The 22,940-nt window shown below is 36.8% G+C and overlaps 2 protein-coding genes across 2 annotated transcripts in view; both read left to right on the top strand.

Annotated features, from left to right (window-relative positions):
* Positions 1-9,510: 9,510 nt before the first annotated feature.
* LOC107518581 (glycine cleavage system H protein, mitochondrial-like) lies at positions 9,511-9,942 on the top strand. Its single transcript, XM_016160410.2, has one exon. The coding sequence runs from the start codon at positions 9,511-9,513 to the stop codon at positions 9,940-9,942; it is 432 nt and encodes a 143-aa protein (XP_016015896.2).
* Positions 9,943-13,986: 4,044 nt separating this feature from the next.
* Positions 13,987-22,940, top strand: part of HACD4 (3-hydroxyacyl-CoA dehydratase 4) — a 52,429-nt gene continuing 43,475 nt past the window's right edge. Inside the window, exon 1 of the mRNA XM_036217575.1 lies at positions 13,987-14,206. Within this exon, the coding sequence (XP_036073468.1) occupies positions 14,109-14,206 (98 nt within the window). The 5' untranslated portion in view covers positions 13,987-14,108. The remainder of the gene's footprint in view (positions 14,207-22,940) is intronic.

Below are 22,940 nucleotides of genomic sequence, written 5' to 3'. Positions count from 1 at the left end.
GACTTCCGAAACACTGTTAAGTAGTAACCCCTTTATTTTACTCTTTGTGGAACAGCCAAAATGTATGAGCATCTTAGGGGAGTTATACGCTGTCTGCTTCCAGGGCACAGACACCTGAGGGAGAAAAAAGTCTACTTTTTACCCTGCCATTTGGCTAGGTTTTCACTCCACGTCTTTTCCTAATCTTCCCTGCCCTATTCATACAGAATTCCAGGAAAATCCTACCTGATTTTTTTTTTGCTGCTCTGCATCTTCTGAAGCCACATACTCCCTAGAACCAAATCCTGGGTAAGGGCAGCAGATTAAGTCATTTTGGAACAAGTGAAAAAGGAAATTCGAGTGGGCTTCCATTGGGAAAATCAAGTTTTCCTAGGAGCTCTTTGGGCCTCTGACCAGCATGGCTGGGTTTCTGTCTTTGTACTGAACCCCTTGGGCTCTCGAATTATTATGAATGTTCCTGTAATTAGCAGCTGCCATTCTGTGCTGAGCTCTTATGTGTGTGTGATCAGATTTACTCCTCTTCACAAGCATCTCTCAGGTAGGCACAATTACATTATTGCTATTTTACAAGTCAGGAAACAAGTCTCGAAAGAGGTTTTGTAACTGCTCCAAGGTCACATAGCTAGTGAGTGGCGGTTTAAAAAAATTCAAAGGAGAGAATTTTATAAGACCTTATTTCTATCTAGGCATTTTCTCCTAGAGTAGTACAAAAGTCTGAGTTCCCTTTAAGACATTCAGCCTTGAGGAGATATCTGTCAGTCAAGGGTTTCAGGGAGGACGCTAAGTATTGTGTGAACAGTGAACAGTGAACTCGGGGCGCCCCCTTCTGACTCAAGGCGGGTAACACACTGGTTATGAAACCAAGAAGTGCCATCATGGTGGATCTGCTTCCACAGTCCCAAGTCAGTCAAGGTCCATGTAAAACAATGAACCTTCTCTCTCCTTCCAGCTCCCCAGACTCTATGACCTTACATCCCTGAGCTGCCAAAAGCCCTTCCACAGCCATGCTTACTTTTGCCTGGGAGTCAAAAACAAGATTAGCACATAGAAATGCAGAGTAATAAGCAGTTGCTGGAAAAGTCAAGAGGATGTTAAAGAAGTTTCTCTCAGCAATGGGCCCCTACTGCCCACTACCTTCTATGGACCAACACCTAAACTGGCCCAGAAACTGAGAAGTTGGGGGAAGCCTGGAAAGGCCCTCTCTGCATGTGTTCTGGGGCCTAGATGGGCAAATGAGAGGCTTCTTCTGTAGAATTATACATAACTGTGCCACTGCTGAGCATGTTGGCCCATTTAGAACATCAACGGGAGTGATTCAGAAACATAGTGGAATGAGAGATGTCCCCAGATATCTCCCCTTGAAACAAAAATAAGCTGAACATCTAAAACTCAACAAAAAACACTCAAACAGCACACTAGCATATCTGAGCATGGGCTCTGCTCATGGGTGCTACCACAGGTCAGAACCCCGGGTGTAGGGCAGTGGACTGAGGAAAACAAAGAAGCTGCCTCTTGGAGCTACCAGAGCTCCCTGTAGGAGGAAGGGGAAGGAAGAAGGTGCAGCAAAGGAAGGAATAGGCCTGCCTGGGAGAGCTGTGAGCTCCACATGGCCAGCAGAAGTGCCATCATCAGGGCAGAAAGCAAAGAAATGGGAAAGGCAGAGAAGTGAGGAGGGGCCCTCCAACCGAGAGGGCCTCTCCCCCTATATCCTCCAAGACCGATCACCATGAAGGACCAGGGGAATCTGAGCAAATGCTACCAAAACTGTCACTAACACTGACAGAGACTGAAACTGAGGGTAGTGAGGGTGATTAAACATCTATAAGAGAAAAAGGAATTGTTAGGGCTTTATATAAAGCAGGGATCCTAAAGGCTTAGATGCTACCTACTGGAAACCAAACAAAAAGCACCTTCTTTGTAGCAGGCTAAAGAGAGACCTTTATATAATAAATCTTCTTTCTGGAAAAAAAGCAGAATACATTTCCATTAATGCCCAGGCAGAGAAATAGTCCGTTAGACACCATAAACAACCAAGGTGACAAGGCATCTCTGAAAGAAAGAGAAAAATCTCCAGAAAATAAGCTTATGGACATAATGCAACTTAAATGACAGAGAATTCAGGATGGTACTTATGAAAAAATCTCAATGAGATCCAAAACAATTCATATCAACAATTTCAAGAATTGAAAGAAAAAAAAAACTAGATGAGCAGAATGAGTTCTTTAGCAAGGAGATTGAAACCCTCGATAAGAACCAAATAGAACTTCTGGTCATTAAAACACACACACACACACACACACACACACACACACACACACTCAGCAAGAGCTGAAAAATGAAATAACAAGCTTGGGAATTGGAGTAGACCAAATGAAGGAAAGGATCAGTGATGTTGAAGACAGAAATCTAGAAATAAATCAGAAGGAAACAGGGAGAAACCAAAAAATAAAAAATAATGAAAGAAATTCGTAAAGACTAGCTGATACCATCAGGAGAGAAAACATAAGAATAATGGGAATTCTCAAAGGGGAGGAAAAGGACCAAGGACTAGAAAGCATTTTCAGATGAATAGTTGACGAGAATTTCCTAAATCTAAGGAATGAGCTGGAGCGTGGAATTCAAGAAGTCAATAGAACACCCAATTATATTAACTCAAAAAATCCTTCACCAAGACACATTGTATTAAAATTATCAAAAATCAATGACAAAGACAAAATTCTCAGGATAGTCAGGGAAAAGAAGATGGTAACCTATAAAGGAAAACCCATTAGATTATTGTCAGACTTCTTAGCACAAATCTTACAAACCAGAGAGGAGTGGAATCGAATTATTCAAACTACTAAGTGAAAGGAACTACCAGACAAGAATAATGTATTCAGCTAAGCTCTCCTTTAGATACGAAGGAAAACTAAAGACCTTTCCAGACATACAAAAGTTAAGGGAATTCTCCACGACGAGGCCTGTACTACAGGAAATACTAAAAGGGGTGAGCTTACCTAAAACAAAATGAGAAAAAAAAAATATATATATATATAATCAAAAATAAAGTGACTAGTGGGCAGAAAGAAGCAGAGGAGTGCAACTCTTATTAAAAACAGGACATTATAAACATAAATAATAAGAAGAGAATTAATATAGCAAGATAGTAATGAACATTCAGTATAGATAGGAACGAGTTCAGACAACAATGACTAAAAAGGGGAGGATTCAAAGATCCAAATTCACAAAGGGGAATGGAGATAAAGAACGCGCATAAAAAAATGGACGACTGTGCGTGTGTGTGTGTGTGTGTGTGTGTGTGTGTGTATAGAACTATCTTTTACATATTCATAATGGCAACCACATGCCAAAGATTCAGAACTGAAGTATATAACATAAAACAAGAAAGATGCGAGACAAAACCCACAAAAGCCAACCAAAAAAAAGAAAACAGAAACACAAGGACAAGGAAGCAATGGAAATTGTAAATGGACTGAACTCACCAATAAAAAGGCATAGAGTTGAACAATGGATCAAAAAACAAAACCCACCCCTAAGCCGCCTCCAAGAGACACATCTCAGTTCCAAACACAAAGTGAAACTCAAAGTGAAAGGGTGGAAAATGATATTTCGAGCAAATGGCATTCAGAGAAAAGCGGGAGTAGGTGTACTAATATGGGTATTAATATGACCTCGAAATTACAAAGATAAAGAAACTGAGGGACACTTCATAATGCTAAAGGTAATCACGCACCAAGAAGACATAACACTCATTAATATATCTACTCTCAAACAGGGAGCCCTGAAACATGTAAAGCAATTACTAATAGAATTAAAGGGAGAAATAGACCAAAACGCTATCATAGCAGGGGGCCTAAATACCCCACTGTCCGATATGAACAGATCATTCAAACAGAAAATCAATAAGGAAATAACATCCTTAAATGACACATTAGACCAATTGGACATAATTGACATTTACAGAGCCTTTCATCACAAAACAGTTGCTTATACATTCTTCTCTAGTACACATGGAAAATTCTCAAGGATCGACCACATACTGGGACACAAAGATAGCATTAACTAATATTAGAGAGTTGAAATCATACTAACCATTTTCTGATCATAATGCTTTGAAACTAGAGATCAACTGCAGAAAGAAATCAGGAAGAACCACAAATACTTAGAGATTAAACAACATACTGTGAAGAATAATTGGGTCAGAGAAGAAATAAAAAGAGAGATCAGGAGATACACAGAAATGAATAATAATGATAGTACGACATATCAAAACTTTTGGAACTCAGAAAAAGTGATTGTAGGAGAGTTCATATCATTACAGGCCTATTTGCAAAAATAAGAACAGGCACAAATAAATAACCGAAAACTTCATCTTAGAAAAACTAGAAAAGAAAGAACAAATGAAGCCTAAAGTCAACAGACGGAAAGAAATAATCAAAAGTAGGGCAGAAATAAATGAAATTGAAAACAAAAAGTACAATAGAAAAAATAAATGCAATAGAGAGCTGGCTCTTGGAGAAGGTGAATAAAATTGGCAAACCCCTGGTTAGACTCACTAAAGGAAAAACAGAAAGGACACAAATAAACAAAATCAGGGATGAAAGAGGGGAAATTATGACTGACATCATAGAAATACAAAAGATCATACAAGAATATTATGAAAAAGTATATAACACCAAATTTAATGACCTGGAAGAAATGGACCAGTATTTAGAAAAATACAATCTTCCTAGACTGAATCAAGAAGAACTGGAAAATCTAAATGGACCGATCAGCAGTATGGAAATTGAAACAATCATCGAAAACCTACCAGATGGCTTCACCAGTGAATTCTACCAAACATTTAAAGAAGACTTAATACTTTTCTCTTTAAACTCTTCCAAAAAATTAAAGAAGAGGCAATACTTCCCAACTCATTTTATGAGGCCAATCTTATTCTAATAACAAAACCTGGTAAAGATAGCATAAAAAAAGAAAACTACAGACCAATATCTCTCATGAACACACATGCAAAAATCCTAAATCAGATACTAGCAAACCAAATACAGCAACATATTAAAAAGCTTATATACCACGATCAAATGGGCTTCATCCCAGGGACACAGGAATGGTTCAACATATGCAAATCGATTAATATGATACATCACATAAACAAATTTAAAAAATAAGAATCATATGATCATATCAATAAATGCAGAAAAAGTCTTTGACAATATTCAGCATCCATTTATGATCAAAACACTTAACAAAATCGGTATAGAAGGAAAGTACATCAACATAATAAAGGCCATATATGACAAACCCTCAGCCAACATTATACTTAATGGTGAAAAACTGAAAACCTTCCCTCTAAGATCGGGACTAAGGCAAGGCTGTTCACTATTACCACTCTTATTCAATGTAATATTGGAGGTCCTAGCAATCAGACAAGAGAAAGATATAAAAGGCATCCAAATTGAAAACGAAAAATCAAACTGTCACTATTTGTGAATGACATGATTCTCTATATAGAAAACCCTAAAGACTCTGCAAGAACACTGCTAGAAACACACAATAAGCAAATACAGTAAAGTTTCTGGAAACAAAATCAATGCTCAAAAATCCATAGCTTTCCTATACTCTAATAACGAAGTGTCAGAAAAAGAAGTAGAAAAAATAATTCCTTTTGCAATTGCAACCCAAAGAATAAAATACCTAGGAATATGTCTAACTAAACATGTGAAGAACCTATATAATGAAAACTATAAGATCCTATTAAAAGAAATCGAAGAAGATACAAAAAAATGGAAAGATATTCTGTGTCCTTGGATTGGAAGAATCAACATAGTTAAAATGGCCTTATTACCTAAAGCATTATACAGGTTTAGGACAACCCCCATCAAAATCCCATCAGCATTTTTTAAAGAAATAGAACAAAAAATCATCAGATTTGTATGGAAACACAAAGAATCTCAAATTACCAAAGCTATCCTGAGAAAAAAGAACGAGGCTGGAGGCATCACTCTGCCTGGCGTCGACTTATACTCCAAAGTGACAGTAATCAAAATGGCATGGCATTAGCAGCAAAACAAACACACGGACCAGTGAAACAGAATTGAGAGTCCAGAAGTCGACCTATGTTTATATGTACAAATAATTTTTGACAAAAAAGCCGAAAGCATACAGTGGAGAAAGGAAAGCCTCTTCAATAAATGGTGCTGGGAATAATAGAAAGCCACCTGCAAAAGAATGAAACTAGGCTGTTGTCTATCACCACACACCAAAATTAACTCAAAATGGATTAAGGACCTGAATATAAGACCTGAAACAATAAAATGCATAGAAGAAAACAGGAACTAAACTCAAAGACGTTGGACTTAAAGAAGATTTTATGAATTTGACCTCAAAAACAAGGGAAGTAAAAGCAAAAATAGATGAATGGGACTACATCAAACTAAAAAGCTTCTGCACAGCAAAAGAAACCATCAACAAGGTAAAGAGGCAGCCATCCAAATGGAAAAATATATTTGCAAGCAACACCTCCGATAAGGGCCTAATATCCAAATATACAAAGAACTCTTACAACTCAATAACAGCAACAACAAAAACAAGCAATCCAATGAAAAAATGGGCAGAGGACCTGAACGGACACTTTTTCCTAGCGGACATAAAAATGGCCAACAAATATTTGAAAAGATGCTCAATGTCGCTAGCTTTTAGGGAAATGCACAGCAAAACCACAATGAGATAACATCTTAAACCTGTTAGAATGGCTATAATCAACAGAACAACTAATAAAAAATGTTGGAGAGGATGTGGAGAAAAAGGAATCCTCATACACTGCTGATGGAACTGCAAATTGGTACAACCACAATGGAAAACAGTATGGAGGTTCCTCAAAAAACTAAGAATTGATCTACCATATGATCCAGTAATCCTTCTATGGATATTTACCCCAAAGACCTGAAAACTCGTATTTGAAAAGATATTTGCACACCAATGTTCATAGCAGCATTATTCACAGTGGCCAGGACATGGAAGCAGCTAAGTGTCCTACGATAGATGATTGACAAAAGATGTGGTGGTACGTATATACAATGGAATATTACTCAGCAATAAGAAGAGATGAAATATTGCCATTTGCAACAGACTAGATGGACCTCGAGATAAACATGCAAAGCGAAATAAGCCAGACAGAAAAAGTTGAAAATCACATGATATCACTTATATGTGGGATATAAACCTAAAAGCAACAAATGAACAGGACAAACAAACAGACTAGTGGACAGGAACAATAGACTAGTAGTTACCAGAGGGGGGAAGAGGGAGGTAGATGGGGTAAAGAGGGTCAAATATGTAGTGACAGAAAAAAATCTAACTATGGGAGGTCAACACACGGAGTAAATATATATATATATATATATATATATGCCTTACTGTTAAAGTATACAGATGAAACTTATTGGATTTCCTTAATCAAAGTCGCCATAAAAAAAGTAATTAATTAATTTAAAAAATAGAACACCAATAGTATGCCCATCACCAGTAGGGAATAAATGATAATTAATATTAATTTCAGTAAGAATGAGGGAGGCTAACCCAAAGCACGTGTGTGAGTATTTGTCTATGCTAAACAGATAGCTATATATGGGGTTGTAAGTTATTATTATAGCTGGCACCAAAATACCTCAAAAGAGTACTCATTGCTTAGAAAAATACTGCATGTGTTAGGTGTGGCAACACAAAAGACAGTACAACACAAATAGCTTGTTTGTACATCTGTTTCTGAGGAAAGAAATACAGAGAAATCTACCAGATGGTCTGGAGTAGGATACTCCCTGCAATAAGGAAGCAGTGAAAATTTTATGGTGAGGGTGAATAAAGGACTTTTAAAAGCAAGAATGTCTCTTGTTTTGCAACTTGAAATTAAGTGTAGTGATGTGATGAAACCCTCTCTTCCATCTCTTCCAAACCCTCGGTAGTGATGGCTCCCCACACAGAGTCCCTGTGTATGTAGAAATCATAGAGAGTGTCCAGGTCTATATTTGAAATAGTATAAGGAAACAAGTATAGGATGGCCAGACATCTATACATGAGCCAAATTAGTGGGGACAGAAGGCAGAGTCACGACAACGGAGCCACTTTCCCACCTCCCACCTTAGGAATCCAAGGAAATCATGGAGAGGACGCAGTGCCTCCACAGACATGAATTGGAGTTTTATCTAGCTCTGGAGCAGTTAGGAGGTTCTGGCAAACATCTGGGTTACATTTAATACATAAATATTGCCTAACCATTTGGACATGTAGTTTACAGCATGCATTTGTATGGTATTTTTTTTTTTTTTTTGCAGTTAACAAAGCTGATATTTAGGCATTTTGAGTGCCTTTAGGCACTTTTAGATACTCAGACACATCTGATGCAGAGACTTGTTCATGAAATACTCTTTTAAAAAAGAAAAATTCATGCACTGACAGGGAGAACATATTTGCAAATTATATATCTGATAAAGGACTTGTATCTAGAATATGTTTTTTAAAATATTCCAAACTCAACAATAAGAAAATAATGAAGCCCCACCCACCCACCCAAAAAGACGATAAATTTGAATGTATAGTATACCAAATACGTATGAACAGCAAATAAATACATGGAGGCTTCTTAATAAATTTTTTTTGTGTGTGTGTGGCTTAGATCAGATAATGAACATCAAACAGGTTTTGATACAGTAGAACCCATTCCATAATGAGGATGTAGCATAGCCACTACCTTTTTTGAAATAGGTCCACCAGCCATTCTGCTCGAGTTCTGTATGTGATATACTCAAGGTCTGGCCAGTAATCTTGGCTAGTCTGGCTGTGGGGCATACAGAGAATCAGCAGTTGGCAATAGAGTCAGAAGGTGAATGGTACCCAGAGTCAGACTTTGCTGATCGCAGACATTTTCTCTAAATCTATCATACTGACGCTTATTGACCTTAAAATTTTTTTTTTTATTAAATTTATTCTTTTGTCTTCGGTGTTGACTGTTGCTTTATAAAACATCAAATTAATTGTATAAACTCTCCTAGAATAATTAGTTTAAAACAATCAAACTCTGAGATTGGATTAGAATTGCCAGCGCGGAAGGATACTCTCTTACTATAGTAGGACCGATTAATCACTTAACTGTTAGTAGACTTGATGGGAACTACTCCAGAAAATTGTTCGCATCAAAAAATTACCTCCAAATCAGTAAATTCTGCTTCAATTGACATTCTATTTCAAAATTCCTGCTTTGCTTTATAATTCTCTGAGTAGGTAATCCTTAGGAAATCCAAAATACATTTTTAAATTATATCCCAATTAACCTAGGAATAAGGAAAAATGGAGCTGACTTCAAAAGACTCTTTTAGGAAAATGAAATGTCACAGACTGGGAGAATATATGTGCAAGTCACATATCTGATGAAGGACATATCAATACATAAAGAACTCTCAAAACTCGGTAATAACCGAAGAACCCAGTAGAAGATGGACAGGTGCTCCCATGACCATGGGGCTACCAGAGGTGCAGAGCATGTGGGCCTGGCCTATAGCCTGTGGGCTGCCTGGGTGCCTGCCGGGCCTGCCCACCAGGCTCTGGGGCCTGAGGGTACTGTACAAGCTCATCTGGACACTGTACGAGGGCCCCCTACCACTCTTGGTGTGTAAATTCACAGAAGAACATGAGTGGATAACATCAGAAAATGATATTGAAACAGCGGGAATCAGCAATTTTGCGCAGGAAGATTTGGGAGATGTTGTTTACTATAATTTGCCTGAAGTTGGGACAAAATTGACCAAGCAAAATGAGTTTGATGCTTTTGAAAGTGTAAAAGCTGCTAGTGAACTCTATGCTTTTCTATCAGAAGTAAATAAAATTAATGAAGCCCTTGCTGAAAATTCAGGACTGTCAACAAAGCTTGTTATAAAGATGGTTGGCTGATCAAGATGACACTGAGTAACCCTTCAGAACTAAATGAACTAATAAGTAAAGAAGCATATGAGAAATGCATAAAATCTATTGAGGATCGAAAATGGAACCGCTTCTAAATAAAGTAGTATGAAACAACTTAATCTAGAATAGTGTCTTAATAGTGGTGGATAAAAGATTTAAAATAGCAACTTTTAGCAATACCAATGGAAAAAGAAACTACAACAATGTTACTGGAAGAAAACACCCCTTAACTTTCGATGATTGAAGATATACACAATATACATCTTTTTCACAATATCTGAGTTTTTTTTTGTAAATTATGGAATTTAAGGATAACATTGTTATCTTAAGCTTTATATAATATTGTAACTTGCTGACGTCTGTCTCTGGGTTTGGATCAAAATGCTTAATGACCTTTCTATTGGAAATAACTGGCAGTGGAGAAAGTTTTTTTTGTTGTTAGGGTGTCAGATGACAAACAATATTCTCTTCATTTTGCAATAATCTGCATTTGCTGGTGCTATTTTTATATAGTGAAGCAACAGTTTGGTAGGGAAACAAAGTTTAATAATAAAACATTAAACTTCACTTTAAAAAACAAACAAACAGACAAACAAAAATGTGGACAAAAGATTTGAAAACACATTTCATCAAAGAAGATACACAGGTGGTTAATAGGACAGGAAAAGATGATCAACATGTTAGTCATTAAGGAAATGCAAATTAAAACCGTAGTGAGATATCATTATATGCTTTTCAAGATGGCTAAAGTTAAAAAGTCTGACCATGTCAAGCATCGGCAAGGGTGTGGAGCAACTGAAACTTTCATACACTGCTGGTGGAAATAAAACATGGTACAACTACTTTGAAAAAACATTTGGAGTTTCTTAAAAAAGTAAACATATAGATACCATATGAGTCAGACATTCTTCTTGATTATTTATCCAAGAGAAAAGAAAGCAGGTTTCCATGCACAGACTTGTAAATGAATGTTTGCAGAAGCTTTATTTGTAATATCCCAAAGTTGGAAACAATTCAAATGTCCATCACAGGAGAATGATGATAGAAATTGTAGTATATCCATGTAATAAAATACTATTCAGTGATAAAAAGGGATGAAACCCCTGATACATGCCATAGCATGGATGAATCTCAAAATAATTATGCTGAGTATAAAAGGAGTACATTAAAAAAAGGAATACATTCTGTATTATCCCATTTATACAAAATTCTGGAAAGGAAGACTAGTCTATAATATCAGAAAGTAGATGGGGCAGGTAGAGGCAGCGAGAGCGAGGAATGAGATGGAGGGAGAAATTACAAAGGAACACAAGGAAGCTTTTGAGAGGACATGGCTATGCTCACTGCCTTGATTATGGTGCTGGTGTCGGGGGTGTACACATATGTCACAACTTGTCAAAGAGCTCATTTTAAATACGTGAAGTTTATGGTATATCAATTACACTTGACTAAAACTCTTAAAATACATAAACTAAGGGGCCAAGACATCTTGTGTCCCTTTGTCAGAATCAACATACTTCGTTCGATGTCCTAAGATCTCTTAATAAGATTCCAAAATAAAATTAAATCAATAGACCCCTAGAAGGGAAAAATTATCTTACAGTCTAAGTCCATCATTGTCAGCAGTTAGATTGTTAGAGGTTTTTATGTCACATTTGCAATAGTTCTTCATACTGTAAAAGGTTCCCCGTGAAACCAGGTAATATCTCCATGGGCTAAAACTATGAGAAAAGCCCAGAGCATTTTATATAGTGCTTACTTGCACTAACTGCATTTCAATTTGCAGAATACAAAGCCCAGTGCACAAGGAAACTATTTTTTATTTTTTTATTGTAGTAAAATATATGCAACATCAAATTTACCATTTTAACCATTTTTAATTGTACAGTTCTGTGGTTTAAGTACATTCATATACTTGTGCGAGCATCACCACCATTCATCTCCAGAAATTTTATCTTCCCCGATTAAAATGTTGTACTCAATAAACATTAATTTCCCATTTTCCCCTCCCTCCAATCCCTGGCAATCACCATTCTATTTTCTCTATGAATTTAACTACACTGGGTAACTCATATAAATGGAATTATATAGCATTTGTCTTTTTGTGACTGGCTTATTTCACTTACCGTAATGTCTTCAAGTACCATCCAGCTGCAGCATGTGTCAGAATTTCCTTCCTTTTTAGGCTGAACAATATTCCATTGTACATATATATCACATTTCATTTATCCTTTTTTCCATTGATGGACACTTGAGTTGTTTCCACCTGTTGGCTATTGTAAATACTGCTGCTATAAACACAGGTGTACAAATACCTGTTTGAGTCCCAACTTTCATTTCTTTTAGGTATATACTCAGAAGTAGAATTTCTGGATCATATAGTAATTCTATATTTAAATTTTTGAAGAATCATCAAAGCAACTTTTTTAAAGTTATATCTTCATAATGCAGATAGATATTTGTGATCATAGTATAATGCAAACACAATAATAACAGCTACATTTCTTAAGGTCATGTGTTCTGCAAGGGACTCTGCTAAGCATGTTATAAATATACACCATCTTATTTAATCTTCTTTAGAACCCTAGGAGGAAAGATCTCCTTTCTACACATAAGGAAAATGAGACTCAGTAAGTTTAAATAACTTTCCCAAGTCTAAAGTTGGTAAAGAACAGAGGGATATTTGGAACCAGGGACCATACTCTTAACTATCTATAATCATCTATTATGTCCCAAATGTTATTTTTATCCAACTACGTAGCACTGATGTTGTGATTTAGAAAGAAAATAAGAAGCTCTGTGGACCAGTGGCTCTGGCTTTGCTACAAGTGCCGGTAGGGACCTTCTCTATAGAAGGGGCTGCTCTCCTCACTCCGACAGTTGTTTCCTTTCCACTCCCATTCAGGAAAGGACTCTCTCTCTCCTTTTCTCCAGCGAGATTAGGAAATTCCCATCTGCTCCCTTGACAGACTCTACTGAGGATATTTTCTCATAAAGCATTTTAGCGGCAACTGTCTGAACCATGAGTCATAGTTTTCCCTGGCAAGGCTGCATTTCCTTCTCTCAACCACTATGTTTTTATCCCATACTAGCTCTGTACGCAGTTTCCTTTTTAAGTCTGGCACCAGCTGCTTTCGTTATCTCATAGGAATGTGTAAGAACCGAATGGCCTGCGTTGTTTCATGAAAGCACAAAAATTTCTTTCCTTTCATGTTTAAACTTCTTAGCTCCTCCACCTTTTTTTTTTAATGTAAAAACCTAGAGATAAAATAAGTAGTTTTCAAAGTCGAAGACGACTGACACCCAGAAATGCATGAGTTGGAAGTCTGTGAATTTAAAAGACCAAATACTAAAACAATTAAACAAACAAACAAACATGTTTACTATACTCCAGTGGTAAAAAGCATAGGACATAGGACATGGAGTTAATATAAACTTCAGTGCTAATGTGAGTTCTGCCATTTTTTAAGTGTAGGACCCCAGACAAGTTATGTAAATTGGAGATAATCACACCTCAAACCCTTGTGGAATAAAAGATATTCATGACATGATCCAGCACCAGAGTCATATTCGTAAATATCAGAAAGGAATATTCAGCATTTATGATTACCAAACGTAAATAAGACATTTCTAAAATTTCAATTTCAACCTTTCTATAAGTGGCCTTCGGAAAGTTATTTAAGAAATGTGACCAATTGTTTCACAGATCTTTGAAATGTCAAGAAAAAAGATGGGTAAGAGAAACAACTGTGGGAAACAATGAACAGAAAGTGGAATCAGTCTTTGTTGATCTCCTATGATGTGTCCGAACTCTTTTTACATATTACATTGGACATCTGTTGTTGCCCACCTTGCCCACCTGGTGTCAGGGCCACACCTACAGCTGTGGGAGTGGGCATTTGACCCAGAGTGGGCAGCTGAGAGCACTGGCATCTCCACAGTGATAGGACAGGAGGAGATAAGTGACTCAAGCAGAGGCCATGAGAGGTCAAGCAGAACTATTACTGGAATGCTGGGGAACAGGGGAGTCTCTGTCTGCGGTGGTAGCGGTTGTAGGTATCTGGTCCAGTGTAATCTGGAGGCAGGCTGGCCACATTCAGCTGCACAGCTTGTGCTCTGAGCACCTTTCTCTGGCCAGCTTGGCTTGTCCCACAATGGAAGAAATGCTTAAGGATAAAGCCAACTCAAAGGAAGGGAAAGATAGACAAATTCACATTGCTGAAAATACTGTTCCAGCCGCAACTGAAGCCAGGTAAACTCTTAAAATGTTTAAGTTATTTGAGCCTTGATATAGGGTTATAGGGGACTGGAAAATAAACTAAAAAACCCACTCAGACTGATCTCTCGTGCCTTTTGAAGCAACCCATCTGCACTTCCTTCACCTTAAATTTTGTGAAAGGTGATCCAGATTGGTCTGCCTATCCTTGGAAGTGCGGGGAGGTACTCACAGCCCATGCCTGGCTAGCTTTTTCCGTGTCCTTCCTGTACGACATGATGTTTATGTACTAATTAAAGTAAGTGATCTATAAAGCTGTCTACCACCTCACCACTAAATGCTTTAGATTGGGGTTCAGCAAAATCTTTTCAGAAAGGGATTCAGAGTTAAACTGTCCTTTCATTTCTATTTAAAAGCTATGTCTTCTCAGAGGCATATAGTTTTGTCCCCAGATACAATTTAATAAACATTTCCTAAACATGCAATGTGTATCAGACACTGTGCTAAGTACTGGCCTTATGTGAACAAGCAAGATGTAGACATTATCCTCAAAAAGCTCATTTTTAAGAGACAGAAACAAATAAATGTATGACTAAAAATGATAGCATAATGATAAATGTCATTCTAACATAATGAACAGTTTCCTATAGAAGCCCAGATTTATTCTAACAGGATTTGAGCAGTCTTCACAGAGAAGATATTTGAACTCAAATTTAAAGAGATAGTAGCACTGTAAAATGAAAAAATTGAGAGAGAGGGCATTTCAAAAAGAGACAATTTGAACAAAAGAACAGAGTCATGAAAACACACGGCCTGTTCAAGGAATGTCACCAAGTGAGTACAACTAAAGGGCAGGATTGGGTAAGAGCAAGAAGGAAATGGAGCGGAATTTAGGTTGGGAAAGATGATGAGGGCCTAGAGAATCCATTTTTGTTTTTTGTTTATTGTTTGTTTGTTTTTTAAGGAGAGGTGTGGTGTGATCAGATCTCTTTAAGATAGGAGGCTCTGGTCACAGCTTGAAGGGATAGATTGGAATGAGGTGGGACCGGAGGTTGAAAGGCTGCTGAGAGTCTGAGCAGGAGGGGATGGCGGCCTGAACAAGGGCTGAGCAGCGGTCAGTCTATAAATACATATCATGGGAATTCAATTCTACATAAATCTCTCGGCTATAGAGATAAATTTTTGAAAGGACTGAAAATACAATTCTCAATCAGACTGAGAGACAATAGTTGGTGTTATTAACGAACTGCCTCGAAAGCTCCAGAACCTCCTCTTGGTTCATAATAAAGCTATAATGAGGTGTCTCTAAAGCAGGAACTATGCACAACTGGGTAGGCACAAGAAATCACTTGAAGAGATCAACATCCTCTATGTGCATGCAAAGTATAAATCTCTTTCTGTACAAGACAGAATATTGTTCCTGTCCGATTACATTTCGTCTGCTTTTCCTGGGAGTTTTTGGAAGGCTTTCTCATACAGTGGTAGGTATTGCCAATCTTTAAACTGATTGGGTAGGGTGTGTATCCTGCTCTCTGGTTAATTCAGCAAAGCAATGACAGTTCTACTCAATGTCCCCTCTCTTATATGCAGTTGATGGTCTCTCAACCCTGGTAAAATTCAGACTTCGGTGGCAGGGTGTTTTAGTTTCCTAGAGCTGCTGTAACAAAGTACCACAAACTGGGTGGCTTAAACAACAGAAATGTACTGTCTTACAGACTGACAGCTAGAAGTTCAAAATCAAGTTGTCATTAGGATTGGTTTTTTCTGAGAGCTGTGAAGGAGAGTCTGTCCTAGGCCTCCCTCCTGGCTTTTGGTGGTTTGCAGGAATCTTTGGTATTCCTTGGCTTCTTCTGCATCACCCTGATCTCCACCTTCATCTCCACATACCATTCTCCCTGTGTGAGTGTCTGTGTCTAAATTTCAACTTTTGATAAGAACACTGGTCATATCGGATTAGAGGCCCTAACCTACTCCAGTATGACTTCATTTTAACTTAACTAATTATATCTTCAACAACTCTATTTCTAAATAAGGTCAATTCTGAGGTACTGGGGGTTAGAATTTTAACATATGGATTTAGTTGGGGGAGACACAATTCAACAAATAACACAGGAGAGGGTGAAATACTCCCTTTTCTCTTCTTCCCTAGATACTACTTTACGTGGAGTAAGGGGAAGTTTATCAACTCTTTTGTCTTAAAAGAGGTTCCCCCGTCCCTGATTCAGCTTCCACCAGCTGCAGTAGAGAGGGGCACTCCAGACTTCAACTTTCCTTGATATGCTGTTATGAAGCCAAAATGAAAACCAATCAACTAAAATGCCATAGAAATCTTCAGAGGCTATTAAAATCATCCCTTCCATTGTATTTGCTGTAAACTTTATAAATAGTTTAAAGTGCAAGAATATGTTTGTTGAATTTGCTTTAGATAAGTTGGCCTCTGTTGGGCACATGTGAACCTTAGCATCTGTTGAAGAAGAAGAGCCACATAAAGGGAGGAAGACAACATTCAATATAGGCTTCTTCCCCTGCAGGCTGCAACTTAGGTTCTAAAATCTAACATAGCAAAATTCCATGGATTAATTTTCTATCATACACCCCCTCCCTGAAGTAATAAGTGTGGTCTGCATGAGAGATTCATTTTCCTTTCTATTTACTTAACTTTGTTCTTATTTGTTATGGCCTAATAACATTGTGTTTATCAAGCCGAGAGTGCTCAGCCTCTCTGGGCTATGTTATAATAGTTTCTATGCTGATCAAAAATGAAAGTTCTATTTTCAAATTGCTTCATCCTAAACCCTTGGTTTCACCCCAGGCTCTGTGGGCTTCGGGAGGTCTTGTGAAAGGAGTGTGGCAGACAGTTCCATTCTGTATTCATTACCTATATAGGATTTGACAAGAACAATGCCTGGCCTACCATAAGAGCTCAATAAATGGTGGCTGGTCTTTTCTCTTTGCAGACAATTTCTATCTATTATTCTATTGCTGAAATATAGGAGTCCTCTATTACAAAGTACTCTCATCTCTATGCCAAAGTAGAATTTTATAACATCTGCACAAAATCTCAGATAGTTCAATTACTCTCTTCTACATAGTTAGAAATAACAACATGGTTATACAGTTGGCTGGCCAATAAGACAAAACTTAACATAAAGTCATGGCTGTCTCAACCATATTTCTAGAAAGAACAAATGGGCTGGACTCTTATTTCGTCTTATTCTGGTTCCAAGTGGAATAAGTTTCTGTCATTGTACAATTTCACAGATACTGTTGCCTGAGCCCAGCCTCCCACTGGCAATCTCTTTAGGTTTGGTGCCCCACACTGGACCACTAGGCTGATTCTCACTCCCCATTCCCTGGTAGCCCAGCCATAAAAATACCAAAATGAAAAAGATATCTTTAGATGTCACCGGGAGCTGTTGTTAGTCCTGAGATTCTGTCCCCTTTTTTACCTTTTATCTCTCTGATCGTTGCTTGAGAATGAAGAAACACAGGAACCCCACAGGCAGAGCGAGTGGGGACACTTAAATAGGGCCAAAGAACCCTCGAAAGGTCCTGAGCAGGGATGGTGGACTCTCAAGTTATAATATCCAAGGAGACTTCACTGCATTCATCGGTTTTTCATAATGAGTCTAAAAACTTTCCTGATTTTTTTTTTCTTCTTTTCTTCTTTTAATTTGTTGGAAGTGATAAATGGTAATAACTCAAAGAGAAAATAGTAGTGGGAGGAAGCAGTGGGAGAACAATTTAAAATTCTAATTTGTTGATTTGAATGAACTGCTGTCACTGATCAACTTGGAGAAGACTGGCCCTGTGGAACCCAGTGTCTGACTGGACCCTGCTGTGATACTAAGTGGTCACTTACCTAGTTGTGTGTGAAACACATTTTGCCTCCAGTAGAGAACGGACCATCAGTGACCTTGCCCACCATTAACTGAACAAAATGGGAAGAAATATATTTTTATATACTTTCCCCCAGATTTGACCACATAGTAATAAGGTTTGCAGAAGACTGAAAAATGATAATCCTTAACTAGTTCTAATATTATTTCCCCCTTGGCCAAAATAACTAACCTAAGGGCACAATTTCTAGTCACAATCCCCTCTGCATGTATCATATCTTTCTCACTATGCATTTTAATTCCAAAAAATAAGCTTGGCATAGAGTAGATTAGAGATCTGAGCATTGCTTTTCCTCCTTTAGGTCATCATTATTCCCATTTAACAATCCACATGCCTGCAAGAACAGATGAGGATTTCAGTAGCCACCCTCAGGACCTTTTCAACAAAAGTGAGCGCCCTAGGCAAAAGGAAAGAATATTCTAGGCCATAGGAAGTTTGAGCCAATTAACTTAAATATCAAAAAGAAATGCAAAGTTTCTGGTTCAAAATGGCAGATAATTTCTCTCTTTTACCTCTTCCTCTTCCCAACACCTCTTTGAAAATAATAGTAAACAAGTGATTAGGAGGTGGAGTCATGAGATATTGTCTAATATGGATGAAACAAGACATAATGATTTAAGTATGTCATTTATACTCATATTTATTCTCACAAGTATATTAGTATATTATGCTTACAAAGTTACCAATGAAGAATGAAAATAATATAACTAATTCTGTTAGGAATGCTTTCAGCTATGAATAAGGAGTAGTCTTATTAGCAGTAGCTTAAAAACAGAAAAGGGTATAATTTCTCCACCTACAGTAGATCCAGAGGTAGGCAGTCAGGGCAGGGCAGATTTTCAACGGTGGTGCATGGGACTCAGATACTCTCTTTCTGCTCCTTTGTTTATATTGTCATTGATATATTCATCACCTCATGGCCTTGTCACCTTGTGGCTGTTGCACCTGCAGGCATTGCCTTCATATTTCAAGAAGTAGCAGAAAAGGATGTCACCTGAATCAGGAAAGCAGAAGTTTTCCTAGAATTCTTCATCTTCCATATGGAGTCTGTGGTGTAGATGTTTTAGCTGGATATATTGCCTTTGTTAATATGGGAAAAGAAGGAATGGAAAATGGGTAAAATGTTTTAAAAAAATATAACTGCAACAATAGCCAATACACTCTAGAGAAAAGAATAGAAATGGCAGTGATGTAAACAAACTACATTTATTATATTTTAGGACATGAAGTGAAAAGTTATAGTCTAAGTTAATAAATCAATAAATAAAGATTGGAGTACACTATTCAGAATTGCAGAGCTAATAATAAGTTGTAAAAAAAAAAGAAATAGAAAACAGGTTGCCTATGTAGTTCAGAAGTGGGAATGATGCAATGTAAGAAAATGTTTTTTCATTTAATTCCATTCTGTTGGAATCTTTTTTAATACTCTGTGCATGTGATATAGTTATAAAAACTATAAGGAGAGAGAAATGTGAGCTGATATTATACTTCAAGCAGGTGAAACAGGAAAGATTTGTTATAAATATGCCCGACACCTAGCACACTGCCTAGCACATGATATATGTTCAACAAATAGTTTGAATGATAATAATTAATTTTTATAATAAAAAGTAAAATTAAATACTTACACATTCCAAAAATATCACAAAAGAATGACAAAAGTTAGAACACATAATGCTCTTCAATCTGATGGGACAATTTCATTGTCTGTCTCAGAGGTTTGTGGATTCATTTAAATGCCTACAGGAAGCAAATATTTTAAGCATGTATATATACCTCAGTGTACATGCCTTTGGCCTCTTTACCTGAAAGCAGCCTTTATTAGGCCCTAGAGAGAGTGACTGTGAAGGCACATGAAGGTTAGCAGAAGGGATCACAACCAAAGTAAAGAAAAGAGGAGCCAAGGAATACTGAAGAGGGGTGACAAATTTTATCTGCTTCATGATTTTGGCAGCAGCAAAGAGAGTCAGAAAAGGAAGGGAATCTAAGCTCATTTTCTTCTCTACTTGTCTAAATAGAATAAGAATATCTATCTGAAATTTATGTGGAAAACTATTTGAGCTGTGAATGCCCAGCACCATCAATTAGCTTTGAAAGGGAACCAATAGTCACTAACACCATGTTTTTAAAATAATAAATACTCAACATCAGTAAAAGAAATAGGCATTGAACACAAAATAATGTATCTCTCATGTTATAATTCAGGATATTCAGATATTTAGAACTGATATGATAGTGGAAGGCAGTAGAAAATAATTGCCAAAAACCTCAAAAGTATGTATTCCCTTTGATTTAGCAGTTCTGTTTCTAGAAATTTATCCTGAGGAAATAGACAAAATTTGAAAAGGTGCTTATATAAATATGTCTATTGGCGCAGACTTTGTAATACCTACAACTTGGGAGTAAATATAAGTTTCTAACCATAGAGGATTAATTAAATAAATTATACTACTATCTCAAAATGGAATACTATATAGCCATTAAAATGATTATGCTAGGTCTTTATATATTGACTTAGAAAGTATTCTATCTTGAACACACTGTTTAGTGACAGAGATACATTTTAAAACAATATACAAACCGTAATCCTATTTTTGTGAGAAAATATGGATGTATACATATGCACAGAATAAAGTCTAGAATTATGTAAATAGTAAATCATAAATGAAATAGCAAGGTAAGTATTTCTGAGTGATAGACTTATGAATAGGTTTATTTTTTTCTTTGTCCTTTCTCTGAATGTTTAACACACTTAAAACATAGCAGGTAATGGCCTTTATAATTATTTAACAATATAGTGATCTGAATTTTGAAGAGAGAATATATTTTCTTCAATCTTATCACAACCCTAATGAATCATTTGCTCTTGCTGTATCTTGACATTTTGTGTACGCCACTGTATCCCTGACAACAAAATAACGATAACATGAAAATAAGATCTGGTTGATAGTTAGTTATAAGCCCCAATTTAATTCCTGAGAATCACATCATGGTATTATTTTGTACCTTGATGTAATTTTAAAACATAATTACCCACTCATAAACTTTTATTAGTAGTAGAAAATGTATGAGATTGGGATTTAGGAGGATTGCATACTTTTCTCTCCTCAGCAACTAGCTAGTGGGAAAATCTCTCTAAAGGACTGCTTAGAGGCCCAGTGGAAATTTCAGATGTTTGAGTCTTTCAGAGTTTTAGTTTTATTACTCAAGCATTTTCTATTTTATCTGGTTTCCATCTCTCTTTAAGATTATAACTGAATGTAAAAGACTTTTACTACTGTTTTTTAAATATACCTAGGGCAAAAGGTCTGGATTAAAATATATCTATATTTGAATCCTTGTATTTCTAAATCAACAGTTACAAATTGTGTGACATTGGAAAAATTTCTTAACCTTTCTGAGGTTCAGCTTCATCACTTTAAAAATGAGCCGATAAAATGATCTTTTAAGATTTAAAGTATGAGCTATTATATCTAACTAACTACCTGGCACAATTCCTAATACATGGGAAGTGTTAGACAAATGTTAGCTATTGTCATCATTGGCTACATTGGTTACTCAACTCAAACACAGATTAAACTCTAGTAATAAGAGAGTCTAGAAGGCTGAAAAGAAGAAAACTAAAGTTTTCATTAGCATACATCTACATGTATTCATTATGTTAAAAACAAATAGACTTTCATGTTGATGATAAACAGGAATAAAGGAATTAATGGAAAAAAGAAAACATGATTCTACAATCAGAATTTCCTGGGCATCGTCAAAGGAATTCTTTATATACAGGAACTCGAGAGTCATCTTTTCTTATCATTAGTAAAAACAATTTGTTTTAAAATGTTTAACAGCAACCACAACTTAGAGTGTTATAATAATAATAGTAGTTAAGCAGTGATTTAATTGAAGTGTTTATTTCAGTATCTTTACCCATTTTCATTCAAAAGTCTTCCTCAATAAATTGCATTTAAATGGTTTTAATGCCCAGGCTTATACAAAGATTGCCTGTGATCTTAGAAAATCACAGGTTCTTTTTTTTTTTTTGCAAGACAGCACTTGAAAGTGCTCTTGTAATTCAACCCCCAAATTCTGAATTTCAAATGGAGAGCAGGGGATTTACCAAATATGTGATGAAGAATCATGTTTTCATGTTCTTTCATTTTGGCAGGAACTCTTGTTTCAATTGAAAACATTCCCTTACCATTAAAGAAACCCAGAGGGTAATCATGAGTTAAGACCTGGAAAATAAAACTGAGAGGAAAGATTGGAACAACATGTGGTTGTCATTTTTCAAGGCAACAGAGAGGGGAAGTGGTTTTCCACTGCTAGCTAAGCAAAGACAAACACACATACCATATTAATGTGGAGGGCAGACAGTAAAAGTATAAAGAGATAAGCTTCCCTTTTTTTATTCATGGTGAAGCAGGTGCTGACTTGCCCTGCAGTTAGTTTAGGATCTTGAAGTCATTTCATATTTGAGGTAAAGGCTTTTATTTATATGCGCAAACTCTCACAACCACTCTGAAAGATAATGGCTATCTCACTCACTCTGGCTCCACTTCCTTAAAGATGAGGCTTAGTAGGTTGTGGGACTTCCCCAGGACCACAGTTTTCAGGTGAATAGGAAATCACTATCCCTCAGTTTTCAGAGTTATGGATTATTCTATCTGTCCATGCCAAGAAAGAGAGAGAGAGAGGAGAGAGAGAGAGAGAGAGAGAGAGAGAGAGAGAGAGAGAGAGAGAGAGAGAGAGAGAGAGAGAGAGAGAGAGAGAGGAAGGAAGGAAGGAAGGAAGGAAGGAAGGAAGGAAGGAAGGAAGGAAGGAAGGAAGGAAGGAAAAAGAACAAAAGAGAGAGACAAAGAAAGAGATAAAGAAA

Source organism: Rousettus aegyptiacus, unplaced genomic scaffold (genome assembly GCF_014176215.1).
Source record: "Rousettus aegyptiacus isolate mRouAeg1 unplaced genomic scaffold, mRouAeg1.p scaffold_m13_p_3, whole genome shotgun sequence".
NCBI classification, from domain to species: Eukaryota; Metazoa; Chordata; class Mammalia; order Chiroptera; family Pteropodidae; genus Rousettus; species Rousettus aegyptiacus.
Note: the sequence above shows the minus strand (reverse complement) of the source record. Positions and strands in the feature narration are given on the sequence as shown.